General features: G+C 35.7%; 1 protein-coding gene across 2 annotated transcripts in view; it reads left to right on the top strand.

Annotated features, from left to right (window-relative positions):
* The window catches only part of par-6 (partitioning defective protein 6), a 139,526-nt gene extending 126,345 nt beyond the window's left edge, over positions 1-13,181 (top strand). For both annotated transcript variants that reach the window (XM_081738304.1, XM_081738308.1), the window contains exon 5: positions 4,156-13,181. In XM_081738304.1, the coding sequence (XP_081594430.1) occupies positions 4,156-4,422 (267 nt within the window). In that variant the 3' untranslated portion in view covers positions 4,423-13,181. The remainder of the gene's footprint in view (positions 1-4,155) is intronic.
* The last annotated feature ends 4,601 nt before the right edge of the window (positions 13,182-17,782 follow it).

Here is a 17,782-nt window from a genome sequence, read left to right as displayed (position 1 = left end):
ACAAAATAAAACTTTCTTCCTCCTAAAGGTTTCTTTCGCCATCCCTATCCTTGCTTTTATTTCACGTTCACATTTCATATCATTACTAATAATACTAACCAGATATTGAAAACTAGTCACCTGTTCTATTTTCTTCCCTCCTACCTCTATATTTGACACCTATCCCTTCGTTTCAATCACCATGGCTTGTGTCTTTGTAACATTTATTTCCATACTCCACAGCCCTTCCTCAAGTTTTCTAACATCTTTATTGATTTTCTCTTCAGATTTTGCATTAAGCGCCATATCATCTGCAAACCGTATACATTTTCTAATCATTCTACCTCCTACTGAAACACCGTCTTCTTTTTGTAGGTTCTTTTTCACTATCTCTTCTAAATAGATATTAAATAGTGTAGGCGAGAGATAGCATACCTGTCGAACTTCCTTCCAGTTGCACTCTCCTCTGTGATTCCCTCCCCTATTCTAACATTCATGTGTTGGTTCATATATAAGTTTCTTATGAGTCTTCGATCTTTCCATTCCAACCCAACTTTCTTTAGAATTTCTAACAGCAATTCCCAATTCACGCAATCAAAAGCCTTTTCTAAATCAATAAATACCAGATGCATCTCTTTCCCTATTTCTAAAAACCTTTCACCGATCTCACTTAATAATCCGATTGCATCTCTTGTACCCTTACCTCTCCTAAATCCAAATTGTTCCTCCTCAACTTTTTCATTTGTTCTTCTTCCATATAACCTTGTGTTTAGAATTCGAAGCAAAATTTTTGCTGAATGAGATTTGAGATATGAGACTAATAGTTCTATAATTCTCACATCTCTTTGGGTTCGATTTCTTAGCCAACGGTATCATGATCGTTTTCAGGACGTCTTTTGGCCACCATGACACTCATAACATCTGTAAACCCACAATTGGTAGAGAGGGTATTCAGTGACGAAGAGTTTGAGCAACAGTTTGCTGTTTACAAGCCATCAACTGTTGCGGCAAATGACCAGTTAAATAGAATGGATGTTCATCCTGTTGAAAAAAATTTCATTTTATGATTACCAAAAGTCAAAGGTGTAGAGCTAAGTAAAATACCACCGATAAGGCGGTATGTCTATGGTTGAAACAAGAAGTTTTAGGGCGCACGACAAAATGGTGCTTCTCAAATACCAGTAACATTTTTTCACATCCACGTATTTCGATGAGCTTGAGACTAATTGGACTAATATTATTAGTATCTATCGTGTTGTAATAATAAATAAATAACTTACTGGTACATACTTTAAGGCAGTTCCGTTGTTTATTCTTTCATTTAATTATTTGGTTTGCGGTCCTTATTGAAAGTGTCTTATTTCATTTGTGTATGATATCGTATCCAGAATCTTTGTCCCTCAAGAGAAGATAAACTTCTATGGAGTTAATTGACATAGTTGCCTTATCTGGAAAAAGATGGGTACGAACAGATGCACTGCTAGAAAGATTTAACCCTTAAAATGATATGGTGAGTCCATTGGATACATATCGGAAAATAAATTAGTTTCAGTAGTTTACTATAAGCACTATGGATGCCATCGTCAATATATGCTCCCACTAGCACATAATGAATGGAACTACGGATTAATTGTATTAATTGGATCATTAGTTTATTTTTCTAAATAATAATATTTTTGCAAAAATGTAGCACAAAATGGTAACATGAGAACTCACCATTATAGATGAACATATTTTGTCTCTCGTGTACATTTTTGTTTACTATAATCGAAGAATTCAAGGTAATAAATATGCAGTCCTTGATGCGTGTCGAAAATTTATTACGTAAAAATAGGCCTAAAATTCAAAATGGTACAGGAAAAACAAGTTGAATCCAATGGACTCTTGGTTATTTAGTTCTTTCAGAATGTTTTTACGGTCCTGTCGTTAACATCAGAGCTGTTTCAAAAAAAGAAACCAAGCGGCAATGCATGGCCTTTGCTCAAACAAGTGGTTTTTAGAAGGAAGAATACATGGTCACATAGATTAGAAATGCCACCAATGTGGAATAGCAGTAATGATCACACCAGAATTCATATCGCAGCGATACATTTTATATTATTCACTATTTAAGTTAGTACATAAAGTTCAGATATGCTCCTCTCGAAAATATCCTGAGGACGGAACTGGTTTCGCCTCAGAAATGCCCCGAGTCCGGTTATGGTCCATATTAGAACAGTTCTCCTTCGCTTCTCTTTCATGTAACAACCATTAACCGCGAGGAAATTTTAGATTGATTTGAGACAACTTTGCAATAAGATTAAGAAAGTACTGTTGGGTTATTGACGTTTGTACTACACTAGCAGAATGCCTGTTCCTCGCACGGGGAGAATACGTTTCATTTTAGACATAAAGGACACAAAAACTGTCACCAGTCAACTTAGGAACCTCGAAAAACTATGAATTCGACAGTAATATAAGTCATTTTCAATTATTTTTACATGTCACCATCTCCCCTTACGAGTACTAATGGGGGCTGAATTTGGATTTAAATGGCATTGGAAGGGTCACAACGATCCCGAAAACTATGGATTCGACACCAATATCAGTCATTTTCGATCATTAGATATATATATCCTCCTTCTCTAAGTTGAACCGTCAAAGTGAAATGACAAAAAACATCCCAACCCGAACCTCATCTATGTTGAAAATTTGATGGAGATCGATCGAGTGGTTCAAGAGGCATTAAGTCACAGACATAGCCATTTTTATTTAAATAGATTTGGAAGGACGTGAATAACACCTTCAAGTAAAGTGCATTTCTTTATTATCTATTTAGGATGGACGTGATATCATTCGATTCCCGTTGGGAGAGCTCAAAAAAGAAAAATAATTTCATAATCATTTGACTTTCATTAATCATCTACTTCCTTTATCATAAATGGCGTAATCGTGGGACGTTAAACTAAACAAAGGAATGCGGGTATTAGGACGTGATGTCTTATGATTTAAGTAGCTGCTGTAACTGAAAAGGATAACCAATTTAAAGATCTCGTCGGTATCTTTAACAATAGCATTGCTTTGGGATCATCTACTGTCCAGTTTTCCCAATGTTTGATAAGTAATTTTATTTTCTACAATGTCTGAGTCCATTTATTGTGGATTGAAAACCATCACTTTCCTTAAGCTGCATATTTTATCGAATGCAAATAATATCTCGAGGCATTGATGTTCAAATGACAAAGACCCCTGTTTATACGTATAATTTGGTCATGCATATCTCTTGTTATTCTTCTCCCATTATTAAGCACGAAATACGACTTCTGATCATCTTCCTCAATCAGCAGCTTTCTGTACCACTTTTTCTTTAAATATTGGTGTGCTTAAGTTCTTTTCGGATTTTTCTATTTTGAAATTCTCCGCTACGTTCGTTTCCAACAGGCTAGGCACAGTTTCTTAAAGTTAAATGGCGATTCAACTGGTCTTAATTTCTTTTTTGCATTGAGAACTGGTTGTACTTGCTACGCCTTCCTTAACACTAGCTCTTGTGTGTACAGTATCTTCCTATAATCACTGTGAACGATAAAGGAGTCTTTATTTTCGTAGTATTTTATATTTTTCATCCCCCAACGCATTACTGGCATTTGTTAGTATGGAAACTTCTCATTATCGAATGACTGCAGGCTTAACACTCACCAGGGATGACTCTAAAGTCGAACCTTGAATCTGAGGATAACCTATATATTTCCTGAAAGAGTTTGTCAAGTAAGTTCCAAAACAAGTTTCAATTCCTTGCCCGGAAGTGACTCCACTCCTTCAGGGTTGAAAATAATGTATATAGAACAACTTGACCTGTTATGTCCTATATATCAAAGTGATCTGCATGACTAGTAGATAATAATATGCACTACTCAATTATATCTTATATTAATGAATAAAACCAAAAAAAAACATGATTCTTTGACTATAAATATCCAATATTAGTAGACCTATAAAGTTGAGAAAATCGTATCCATAATGTCCAATCAACAGTAAATATTTGGAGCACTGTGCAGTGTATATTCAAGCTGTGGATTTAGTTCGTAGTACGAATATTGGTGTAGTTAATGAAAAATCCGTTATAACTATTCGAATATTAGTTTCCATTTTTCATGTTCTGAATGTATGAGTAATATTTATTCCTTTTGTGTTTTGCAGGTCACTGATATGATGGTAGCAAACAGCTCCAACTTAATAATCACGGTGAAGCCAGCCAATCAGAGAACGTTACCTCCCCCCTGCCGAGGGTCCTTTTCTCGCACATCACAAGTGTCTTCTGGTTCCCACCAATCAACGCAATCAGGGACAGGGTCAGATGATGACCGCTACGACCAAGACGAGATCGTGGATCTGACAGGTTTTAATTTAGAAGACCAGAACACATCGCCCAGCAAAAGCAAAGATGAGGGTATCTTGCATTTATGAAGTGCCTCCGTTTTCAGCAAAGACCTACAGATAGATATTCCGAGAATTCTAATGCTAATACGAGTGCCTCAGCATAAATATATTTTTCCCCTCAGAAACTGTTTATATAAATTTCTTGACAGTGTGAGTGCGTGAATTCTAAGAAAGAGTGGAAGGCCTCCCGCCTGAAGAACTATAACATCGAGTAATTGATGACAAGAATGTGTTTCTAATGTGTGCGTGTGAAATAGTCCTTGACAAAGCTCGTTGTATCAAGTGCTAATTGTGTTTGGATACAAAAATCAATCTGGGCCTATGATGAGGTAATTTATGTAAGACTCAAGGCCTATGGAGGTAATTTATGTAAGACTGAGTTTTATAGGAAAAAAATTAAAACAGAAGCTGGACAATAATGTAGCTCATATGAGGTATCTGGTATTTCAGTTCTGAGCTTTAATTAATTCACTATGTTAGATATAAGGTTGACTAAAGGGGTATAATATTTTAATAAGGTACGTTGGGACCATTTTCACAGTTAACAATCGTGTATGAAGTCTAAAGATTAAAAAGAGAAAATGAAAAAAAAAAAAAAAAAAAGTTATAAGCAACTGAAATTTCCCTTTTCCTGTGGGATCAGAGTGGGTGTGTAGAGTGAATGTGCTGTGTATATCTGTTATCTGTGAATATGAGACTTGTACATAACTATATAAATATAAATTCAAGCGTAGTTGCGTGTATGTATGTAAGTAAGTGTGTGTGTGTGTGTGTGTGTGCGTGTATGTATGGATGTAGGAGGAAATCAAGGAGGCTGTGGCATGTAGATTCCATTTTTTGATTTTATTACCCCATTGATTTATGTGGAGAAATATTTTGTTGTTGGAGTTGAAATAAATGATACGGTCTCTAAAAGTAAAATTCGCGAATTTTTTATATTTTTCAAAATGTATTGTTGAGCAAAAACCAGTATTAAAATTTCGAGAACGTGTGGAATACAAAGCACCAAAATAGTTTCCATTTTATTAGCTTATAACTTTTAAGTAAATAGCAAGCATGTGCTGTCGGTTGTAAATTCTATGGTAAAAATGGAAGAGTAGTTTTTCTTCACAGAAAATATTGGAAGTGTCCTCTGCCTTTCTATAAACAATAATTAAGCACGACTTGTTGTATTCTGTGATGTTTGCTGAAGCGTATGGAGGGTAATGTTAAATTAATTCCTAATAGTTTCACGCAGTTTTGATAGATTAATTCTATGCACACTACCGTTTAGATGGCCCCATAAGAAAAAAAGAGAGAAGTTACAGCAGATGATCTGCAAGGTCATAGGTTTCTTAAATGACGCAGCCAAGAAGCGTTCGTGCAACATGTAGTAACGAGATTGGTTTATATTCTCTTACACAGTTACTGCGTCAGTCAAATGCAATATTAAGCTAGGTTGCCTTGTTGCAAGAATCTTGTAGCTATCATTAAAAAAAAAATCTTGCACCCCTACAATATTTCTCCATGTAAACAAATTCTTGAAAGGGACATGCAACAATTTTTTTTTACCTTGCAAGTTGTACAACGTTCTGGGTCGTCTTGCTTGCTACATGCTATCGCGTTCCCACTGACATAAAGCAAAAATCAGTTTCGCCGCTTCCGAAACGACGGATTCTTTTGGACGGGGAAGAGAAGCGCGCCAAAAATACACTTTTTTTAATGAGGAGGTTCTTATTTGTCCACTACAGTGCAATGCTGCATGTATGAAGATACCTGTCTTGCTTTCAGAAAGTTGTGATGTGTAAACAGTGAATAGAAACATAGGGTTGTAAGATTTTTCAATGCCAGCTACTAGATTCTTGCAGTGTGGCAACCTGACTTTTTACGTTGATATCATTCAAAGGAAAAGTACAAGTTAATAAAATGGTAAAAGTTTCCGTGGATCACTTTCTGCTACGCAAAAAAGTGAAAAGTGTGTGTTTGAAACGTGTTACTTTCAGCTGAGAAACACGTAACAAGGTAACCAACCTTGATATAATGATAAAATAAGTTTTGCACTTAGCCCTTACTGTGCCCGCTATGGAATTTTAATAAAATTATGTGCATTGAATAGAGTTGGAAGGTGGCACGAATTTTACTTTGAATTGAGATACCGTTAGTTTAAAAAATAGCCTTCCATTTTCATGAAACAGGACAATGTCTCCACATAAATCACTGGGTTGAAAATCAAATATGGACGTCGTTGCTTCACAGCTTAAAGAACTTCCGAAAAGAAATATCGTTGAGTGAAGATTTTTTATATATAAATAACTTTCTTGTGTTCTATTTCCTGTATTTACCAAGAAAACAAATTCCATTTTTTTTTTTCCTTCTTGTAATTATGTTTTGTTCATTGTGACGCTGTGTCTGATAAATAGTATGTTTAGTGCAGGACACTATTCGATGGAAAAAAAGCTACAGAAATGTTCGTTTATAGTGTTTTGAGTGCCTTTTGTTCTATGTTTTGAAAGACCAGTATCGTCCAAGACTGTATTATACTCATTCCGCCCATGTGTTATGCGTGACCTGTACTCAAGAGCATTCCATCCGCGTATCTGGCAACTGCAAGCCTCTAAATAAGGGCATATTTTTCTACAGCTAATTATTGCATTATGTATTTTTAGACAGACCTTTGTTGTTGTTTAATGCATGGTGTATACTTTTGAGTCTTTTTTTTTTTTTTCTTTCTTAAGTATGAAAAACTATTACTGTGTGCCTTTGAAAAAGGCTTTAATGAAATATGTAATCAGAAGTTGGTAAAGTGGTTTTGTACTATTATAAAATTTAGAGCAGAAAGAAGAAACAGGCTGTTCTATAATTACCTACACCTTGTTTCAACAATGATCTCGATGTTTTAATTTAAGTCCTATAACACTGTATGGGGTCAATTGTTTTATTTACAAAATAAGAAAGAGATAGTAATAATAGTATAAATTGTTCTTGATGTTGGTTGATCCATATCATAGTTGAAAATTCTACAATTGAGAAATTTTAAATAATAATGCATACAGTTTTTATTGTAATTATCAGTACTAATGTGGACGAGAATGACGTATTCGCAGTATTGTGGTGTCTTAACGTGTGTGATTTCATTGTAAAAGTTTGTTTACTAAGTTAAAAACTACAGGGTCAGTGAGGGTAACTATGAGACAAATTTCACAACTTTTCTACGTTACTTAGATAACATTAGTTTTGAAAGCAGTTAACCTAGGCAGCAGTTTATGGTGCCAATAGAGTAACAATTTGCTGTCTCATAAATTCCCACAAAACTTAATTATGAGATACCGGGTGGGTAATTATGAGACACCTGTTTGTTGTCCCTAGCTTTCTGTATGTGATATTGAGATATGAAGGAGTCCAAGGACTTGCTCGGGAGAGTAATGCTTCCGGAAGTAGGAACGAAATACACGGTTCTGATTGGTTGGCGTTATCAGTTTCTAACCACGTGGCATTCATATAGCAGAAATTAAACGCTTGTTGCTGTTGGCCCTCGTGGCCGAATGGGCTAGCGCTACGTGATAGTAACGGAAATCGCTTTTGGCGTGGGTTCAAACCCGGCCCAAAGATCTTTTTTTTAAATTTTCATAACACTTTTTTCATTAAAATAATATTCAAAAATGTGATTTACTTACTTTTGTGCAGATTAGTAGTAGTAGGAGGAGGAGGAATGGGTTAGAAGTCCCGCAGGGCTCGTTTTGTTCCACCTTGATCCCAATGATATAAATTGTGTGACCAACTTAAAACAGCTGGATAGGATAGCGCGCGAGAAAAAAAAAACGTACTTCCGGGAGTATTGCTCTCCCGAGCGTTTCGTGTCCAATTGTGAGACAAAGAAGTCTTTTCGTTATTTTGTGTTTAATACATAAAGATACACAAATATTTGGCTGAGTTATCAAGAAAATAACTAAGAAAGAAAGTGGAAATAGCTACTGATATTATTCTAACATTTTTGTGAGTAGGTTATAATAGGCCTATAGGCAAATAGCCTATATGAGATAGTATCAGGTTACAAAACAGGCTTATGAAACAAATTTAGACCAATTTCTAGGCTGTGCACTAAAAACAACTTAGGCTACTTCTATTTCTTTATGTTTTAGTATATTGGTATGCAGCCCAAGGCTATTTTCAAGAAAATAATATAGGTCTACAATTTTGAAAGTTATTAAGAAACAAGATTATAGGACTGCCTAAACTACAGAATACAGCATTTTTGAAATTTAACATACTAGGATAAAAAAGCAGATTCCAGTTATTTCTCAAATACATTAATCTAGCATGCGTCTCATAATTACCCTCCATATAAGCAAATTGCGATACAACAAAAACTTCTGTAACTCTGAAATGAAAGCCCAAGGGAAAAATTCAACTTAACCTATAATTACTAACTTACCAGGTTTCCCCCAACACCCATTGGTTTTACAACAGTGATATTACTGCACGAGTAGATATAAAAGTTAATGATAGGATTTCACATTTCAAAACATTTTTTTAATGAGTTTGTTAAAAAAAAAAAAAAATGATAGATCCAAACTTTTGTAAACTGAAACTTAAAAATGTAGACAAGAGCATTCTGAAGGATTTGCTAAATGCGTGTGCTCTTAATTTGTATTTACCTACAGTCGTTGAAGATCAGTGAGGGATGTCTCATAATTACCCTCACTGACCTTATAATGTCGCTGTTAAGAGGTTTTCAAAGTCATTTTTTTCTGATGTCTGCGCATGAAATCGTAATTACTTCTAGATTCGTTTATTGAGGGTTTTTGTGATAAACTTTGATTAAAATAATTATCTTCTTTTTTTTTTTACCAGTTACCATTTTTGTGTACCTATTAAATGAATTCAATGGAACTGTACGAAAATAGCAATACTAATTGTAAGCTGTGTCTTCCTAAAACTGTTTTCAACATATGGGAGCTTTGTATAAACATTTTGTTTGATACAAATACGAGACGCATCCAGAAAGTAACTTTCCCAGGCGTCCCATAGCTAAGAAACCGTGCGTTGCACGAAGCGACTGCGTGCACGTGAGAGAGTAAGGTCCTAGCATGGCGCATGCGCCAGCTGAGTAGCGTCGTGGCAGTGGTTGAAGATGGATGTTCCTGTTCCAGTTCGAGGTGCGAGCAAAGTTCCGCTAGTGCATGCGCTGTGCTAGGACCTTACTCTCTCACGTGCACGCAGTCGCTTCGTGCAACATACGGTTTCTTAGCTATGGGACGCCTGGGAAAGTTACTTTCTGGATGCGCCTCGTATGTAACTTTATTTATTAGTATTGAAGCACGTTACTTCTTTTATTCGTAGATTAAGGACTTGTGGTCAAACTAAGGAGTTAGAAACAGCTCATTCTAATGAGTGTGGGCCATTCACTGAATGTCAAAATTAACGTATTCTACCTCATGTACTGCAGTGACGTATTCGTTTGTTTTTGTATTGTTGCTTGAGAGTTGTGGATCGATCTTCATTTCAACCTTCTAATGGATGAAAAATGCATATTTGATTCTGAGATGTAACATATCGAGAATGTGCAATTCATACATATCAAATTCTATTCCTTTAATAATTAATTTTATAAAACACATCACGGATTATTTATTGTTTGAAGTACTTAATTTCAAAGGTGTAGGAAATGGAACTGCTTGAACCTCTTGTAAAGGAAAATGAATAGCTCTAAATTTTATTCTGTATGTATGTATAATTTCGTTTTATCAAATGCAATGTACCAAAGTTTAAAAAGAAATCAGTGTGTTAGTGTTAACTACAAATGATTTTATAAGTTTTTTTTTTCTTTTAATCTGTTAGCTCATAATATTATTATACATAGAGAAAACAAAGTTGTTTTTTTTTTTTTTTTAACAGAAAATTATCGTTGCTGTTTTAAACTTAATGAATATTGTTTTTTGTAGTAGAAGCAAACTTTGGAGAAGGAAAAAATCGAAAACAGACCAAACGAATAAGGGAATTTTACCGAATGGTTTTATTCCGAGATTTTTAACACCCGTGTAGGGATACAACTATCCAGTTTATTGTCTGCTAAGAAAAAAATAGCTGCGCATAGACAAGAAAAATCTTCCATTTAATTTCTTGACTTTTTTTAAAAAGAGAGAATTGTTTGTGAAGTTGATTTTTAAAAATTACGGAATAGTGCGAAGAAACGTATTTTTTGTTTTTAAAGCTTGACGAAAAAGATTGAAATGTTATTCTGGTAAATACTCGCTGACTGCTGCCTAAATATTGCCGAGGCTTAAAAGATTATTTTTCCGTCACAACTATTTCAAATACGTACAACTATGTTCACATCAGTATGATTACTCTCTTTTAAAGAAAATATTACATAATGATATTATCAGTTAAATCGCATATACTATTTCCTAATCTTTGTACTTAAATCTTGATTCATTCAAATAAACATACCAAATAACATGTTTAATTTACATGAATTTACCGTATAAAGTGAGTGAATACTTATTATATTGTGCAGGTACGTTCAAAAAAACGTGGTCACCTGCCGTTTTCTTAAACCTGCTTATAACCATAAGTAGCATACTGTTATGTTTAATACCAATAGGCACAGATCAAAGGTGGGATACAAGAAAATATGGCCGCAGATTGGTGGGACTTCAACATCAATCTTTCGACTGTGGGCAGTTCAGTAGCTTTCTTTATTTCCATATGTGGGATACTTGACTACTGAAGCTCATAATAAGCAATTTTGCAGAAACAAATAAAGCCTCTAATTTCCATATTCCTTTCACGTATTGGTGAAATTAGAGAGGTTTTAGGGGAAAGGTGGAAAGCCTTCCAATCAGAAAACAGCCTACGGAAATAGTCGAAGTTAATGGAATTTCAAATAATAATTCATTGAATCAAAATTGTATTAAACTGTTTTCTGCTTGTTTCTCTCTGATATTCTATATTAACGTAAGACAATGGGAGGAATTCAGTGAAATGAAAAGTAAAATATTTGGATTTTATTTTTGTTTTTTCTATTCCGTTCAGAAATGACGTTTTATACGGCAGCTCTGATGTGCTTTAGATTTTTTTTTTTAAAAAAAGGAAACTAAGTTTAAAGAAATAAAACTGGATTTATTAACTTACTCTTGATAATATGTTCTCTCGGGACTTCTCTCGAATTTACTGTAGGAAATGAGAAAAAGTACAAGAACATATCAACCAATAAAACAGAATTTTAGATTTCGAATCTCCATAGTGCCTCCGTGTAAATAGTATTGCTTTACTTACAAGGTAGAGAATAAAAAGAACTGAAAGACTAAGAGAATCAAAGTAAATTGACAAAAGCAAGTTCTTGAACGAGAGCCCTAAACATTCCAGGTACAACAATAATTAATGAATGCACATTCCTGTTAAAGTGTATTCCTTGATCAGCCCAAATATGATGATTTTTTTTTCTGATGTCAATGTGTATATGAGAGTGAGTTGCAAATGTAGCGGGGACAAATTTTTCTATTCGCATAATTGTCCTTAATGAGTTTCCAAGTAGTTACATATGTGGTCCTGGGTTACATGGACCCGGTTTACATTAGGCTATATGATACAGAAGAAATGTAAAACTAAATAACTAAAAGGCAGCCCCAAACCTTGAACTGAAGAGATCCGCAAGGTTTCTGCAGGAATTGTCCCGTATTACTTCTTTTCTTGCGATTTCTTTTGCGCAAAGCCATAGGTAATCAATTGTCGTTCCGTGGCATTATGTTCCCGCCTGTCACGCAAAAAATTTGTTTTTTTTCTGATTCTACTTCTAAGCTTAGTATGCATTTTATTAATGCTTGCCTACTGATGGTAGCTACTTTGAGCCGAAAGGAAAGTAGGACTCCTAAAAGAAAGAAAAAGGCAGCATAGTAGAAGGAAAGCAACAGGGTAGTGACATTATAGTGTTATTTCATGAGAAAACTCGTTTTAAGTGAAAATAACCAACACGCGTATGCCGTACATCAGTAATTAAAAACTGACCATTAAAGAAGTTAATAAATTTAACGGCATAAGAAAATACATAATTGTAAAATTTAGTATTATATGTTTCTTAATTTATTTCTCTTATACTCTGTACCGATTACTATAGTTTTGAAGTACTTGATAGATGCATTGCTTCCAGAATCTCATATTTCCCATCTCCCGACGCTGATATTGCACTTAAAAAGACATGAGTTACAGCAAACATTAAATTTTCCTGAACCAGCGATGTTCTGGTCTCGTATCTGCCGGACTGTATTGTTTTTACGTTTCAATTAATTTTCACAAATAAATAGATGAGGGTTTAATGATTAAGTGGACCTTAGTGACGTAATCAAATGACTGATGATGTACTTAGCGAATGACACCGAAAATAACTGCCACTTAGTTTTAAAACTACCTGTATGAAATAATTAGCTGGTTCCAATTAGACCTTTACAATTTCTTAGTTCTTAGTATTCCTGTTATCAGTATTGAGTGACGTACATTCTGAACCAAACAGCATTCCATTATGTACTTATTTATTTTTCCACATTATATTTGGGCTGACGAATGGATTTAAAGATTCCTAATGTATTGAAAAAATAAGTTGCCAGTGAGTCTTGTATTTGAACCATAATGTACTTAGTATGTGATGATGAATTATCTTGTTATATACTTCCAGAGGTATTATTGCTACTATTACCTGTTAAAAAAAATGAGTGAAACCATATAGGAAATGTAGTTAATAAATATGATGCCAGCTCTGTATGAAAATGAATTTTAGAAGTAAAATATATTCAAGTTAATTAAAATATTAAGTTAGTAGTTTGTTTATTACTGAAAATATCCTTCTGTTGTAAGTGAGGTTTTACCCCAAGATTTTAGTGACCTCATTTTTATCACACGATATTGTACTAATCTGAGACGTGAAAATTTAAACAGAAGTACTTTGAGGTTTGTACTGTAGTCGGCAGTAGTTCGATCAGGTACGAGTTGCTACTCAAAATATCCGAGAATGTCATTGTAAAAATCACAAAACTATACTTCAAGTCCGCAAGGTGAAGTGTGTTCAGGACCCGTTGCAATTCCACTTGGATGTCTTCAATGGAGTCAAACCGTCGCCCTTTCAATCGAGTTTCATCTTCGGGAACAGGTAGAAGTCGCACGGAGAGTAGGGAGGGTGGGGGACCATTACCATGTTGTTTTTGGCTAAGAATTCCCTCATTGAGCGAGGTATGCGCGGGCGCATTGTCATGGTGCAGTAACTAGTCTTTCGTTTGCCACAACTCTGGCTGTTTGCGCCGAACATCTTCCCTCAGTCTCTTCAAAACCTCGCAGTGAAACTTCTCGTTGACATCCTGACCAGATAGAACAAACTCCTTATGCACAATTCCTCGAATGTCGAAGAAATTGATCAGTATCGACTTGATGGTGCTGCGAACTTGTCGAGCTTTTTTTCGGCCTTGGAGAGAATGGCGTCTACCATTGTGATGATTGCTGCTCCGTTTCCGAGTCATAACCATAGACACAAGATTCATCATCTATAATGATTCTGGATAAGAAGTTTGGCACTCTCGAACTCTTTGTTACAGCTCAGTGCACGTCTGAATCCTGAAGTTGTTTTGGTCGATGCTGAGAAGGCAAGGGACAAACTTCGCTGCAATTCATGTTCAGTTCATCGGATAGAATTCGTTGACAAGTACCGTACGACAGTCGAAGTCTGTTACAAACATCGTGAATTGTGTGCCTTCTGTCTTCGCGAATCACATCACGGACTTTCATGATCATTTTCCGGTGTTGTGCATGTTGGCAGTCAACCAGAATGTTTGCCACCTTCCTTCCACAGAGTCTCAGCCTTCTTTGAAACGCTTGGATCACTCAAATGTTCTTGCTTAAGCATTGTAACACGCACGCACAACTACAACTCACAACTGAATGTGCCGAAGATGACGCAATTTTGTGATGCAGTAGGTAATACATGTACCTCAAGACATCAGCGGCGAGATGTCGTACTGCTACGGGTTGTCCGGTTAAAAGAAGGGTAGCACCTGTATACTTTTAGGGGAAGAAGCTTGAATTAATCAGATGACACACGTATTAAATTCATCTTCTTATGAAGAACAGAGATGTCCTATTTTTGTGGGCAAAAGGACAAAACTCGAGTGAAATACGCAGGGAAATAAGTGAATATATGGGGAAGGCTGTTTGGACCGTAGCATCTCCAGGTGCTGCTATTTCTTTGAAGAGGGTTGTGTGAATGTTGCGGATTTGCCATGTGCCGGGGGTCCAGTAGTGATGCGCGGGTGACAGAAGATGGATTCAAACAAATTGAATGTCACAGTCATTGAAGAGACAATTCGTAATGATTGTTGAATCCATCTTTGAACATATTCAATATTTCTTAAGGTATAGTGTATGGTGTGGCGCATGACAAAGTAAAATTTCGTAAACTGAGTACTAAATGCTTGGTTGGTGACAAAGAGCCTCACAGATATTCATAAGAGGCAGCGAATAACATGCTTAGACCACGTGGCATTGTACACTGTACAGCAGGGATCAGCAAATCTCATTTTCTGTGTTCAGGCACCCCTTTACCCTGGTGCTCATTCCAGGCAAATGACACAGCTACGCCATCTAATGTGTAGTTTTCAATTCAGCGTTGCCGATCCTAGTGTGATAGTACTACCTCCAGCTGTTCTAGCAGTAAAGAGTGGCGATTATTGAGAAAACAGTCATGTTATTTTTCCTTGCTGAATCTAGAAAAGCGTTATCACTTGGCAACATTCTTTAATGGTAAGAGAAAGAGTTAGAATCGGTTTTAGAATAATAATAACCACGAAAAAGTGCTAGTAGATTGGTGATAACTTTTAATATGTTTATAAAATCTCCAATAGATTCGGTACTCATGGAGCACTCTTTATTGACCTCACAAGGCCTCACAGATATTCATAAGAGGCAGTCGCGTTGGAGGGATCAATTTCTAACCTTCTACTTGTAATATCCGGAGTACCACAAGGAAAACTCGTATTCATATTGTATATGGATGACCTGGCTAGTCGCTTCAGCTCAACTTCTAGTAGAAGCTTATTATTTACAGACGACTGCAAAATTTTCAGGGAAGTTAACAGTACAGAAAACTCCGAGTTACTTCGAAAATGACATAAACATTTTTTTTTTTAAATCTTGGTGTAACACACGGCTCCTAACATGCTGTAACACGGTTCCATTTGCAAATTTTGAGTTGGACCCAATCTGGGACCCTGCGAGTGCCCCGGGGACACAAATTTTTCATTCAAAAGGTGCTGTGCTCCCCACACTAATTTGACATGTATTCACTAAATTTCCTTACCTGACTGTTTCCGAAAAATCTGACCCGGAATCTGACTTTTTAATGTATAGTATGGAGCTCAATTTCTAACTTTTCACGCTTATATCTCTGCAACGGTTGCGATCGAGGATGTATCCCTTTTCGTGTTATGTTCTTTTGAGACAAGGTATCCAACGGCCATAGTCTCGACTCGAAGTCAGAGTTACATTTGGATAGGTTCGCTCGTCAACCATAAGGTAAGCCAGCGTTTCCCAACCGGTGTGCCGCGAATGGGCCGTTGGTGTGCCGCGAGGAAATCGAAACAGAATTATTAATTCTGTGGCAACCAAATTGGAAGACATATGAAAAAAAAAAATGTATCACATTACTATGAACCGCTACATTGAAAAAAAATACTGTAATTGTAATATAATATTGTACATACATTACTGTGTGAAGGACCCTTTGCGCATTCTGTTTTACAGTCAGAATTAAATGTCCAGGAAGAAAGTGTATTGTTTAATGTGAGGAATGACCGAGGTTTGAAGCTCTAGCACTCACAGCAAGACATGGCATTATTCTGGATTTCTCCGAAGAGAATCTCGAGCTATTTCTACAAAGGCTGTGAAAGTTCTCATTCCCTTTTCAACATCCTGCTTAAGTGAAGCAGGATTTTCTGCAATGAACACAATCAAGTGTAAGAACAGGTCACAGCTGTTAACTCCCGGACACGATATATGAGGGTTTGTTTATCAACTATCCGTCCACAATTAACGGATAGTTGCACATTAATTTTGCTTCGTGCACCAACTTGTCTTACTTATTTTTGAAAATTTGTAATGTTCATATATTGATGAACAATTGTAACTTAGAATAGATATTATGGAAAAAATTTTACTTTACTAATATTATTGAACAATTCTGACCTTCATAACTAACTAACTAACTAACTCTATGGCCTATGGAACCCGCAGGTTCAGTGCCGCGTTCACAAAAGCTCTCCACTGACTTCTATCCTTAGCTAATTGCATCCAGTTTCTACTTTGTATTCCTATCTCTGCGAGATCCATCTTAATATTATCCTCCCATCTGCGCCTAGGCCTTCCTAATGGTCGTTTTCCTATGGGTCTACCAGTCAAGACTTTGAAAGCGTTTCTACTTTCTTCCATTCTAGCTACATGACCTGCCCACCTAAGCCTCCTAGACTTGACGACCCTAATAATGTTGGGTAAACCGTATAAACTATGTAGTTCCTCGTTATGAAGTTCCCGCCATTCCCCATCCTCGTTCCTCTTGGGTCCGAATATTCTTCTCAGGATCCTGTTCTCAAATACTTCCAGTCTATGTTCTTCCCTCAGAGTGAGTGACCATGTTAATATATTCTGACCTTCATATATTATTTAAATATTGTAACGTATATTAACCATGTTAATAAATTTTTGAATTATATTTGAAGCATATTTAAATTATAAGTTTCATGCTGTGTTACTTTACTGTACATTTTTAAAGTTGTAAAAAAAAAAGTATTTGTTATTATTATGATCATTATTGTTTCTTTATTATTGCAGACTATTTGGTAACTAAATGTTAAAATATCATTCAATCCTTTCGACAAAGCAAACATGCATACAATTTACCTACATTTGTATCTTCAAAGTACAAGAAATTTGTTTGTTCGTTCGTTTTTTAGTGATCTTCCATTTTAGTGAAAGGTTGGATATTGTTTTGAAAACAGAAAGTGTGTTTTTAAAAACCTGAGTCCTATATTTCATTCAGTTGTTTTCTATCTTTAAATTAGAATGAAAAATAAGCATAATGATTTACCATAGAGAACAAAACAGTTATCGAGCTTTCTTTTTGTGAGATCAGTAATTAAAAAAAAAAAAAAAAAAAAAAAAGTACCACAGTATTTTATATTTAGAAATAATAATAATAATAATAATATCTATTAGTGTGCCGCGACAAATCAAGCTCCACTCGTAGTGTGCCGCTCGTTGAAAAAGATTGGGAAACGCTGAGGTAAGCATTTACTAAGTCTTCCAATTCCTCTATATCGCCACACATGAACTGCGTCCGCTAACACAACCAAAATCGAAGTACCAAGAGCAAGCT

This window comes from Thermobia domestica, chromosome 2, assembly GCF_964235325.1.
Source record: "Thermobia domestica chromosome 2, izTheDome1.hap1.1, whole genome shotgun sequence".
NCBI lineage: Eukaryota > Metazoa > Arthropoda > Insecta > Zygentoma > Lepismatidae > Thermobia > Thermobia domestica.
Note: the sequence above shows the minus strand (reverse complement) of the source record. Positions and strands in the feature narration are given on the sequence as shown.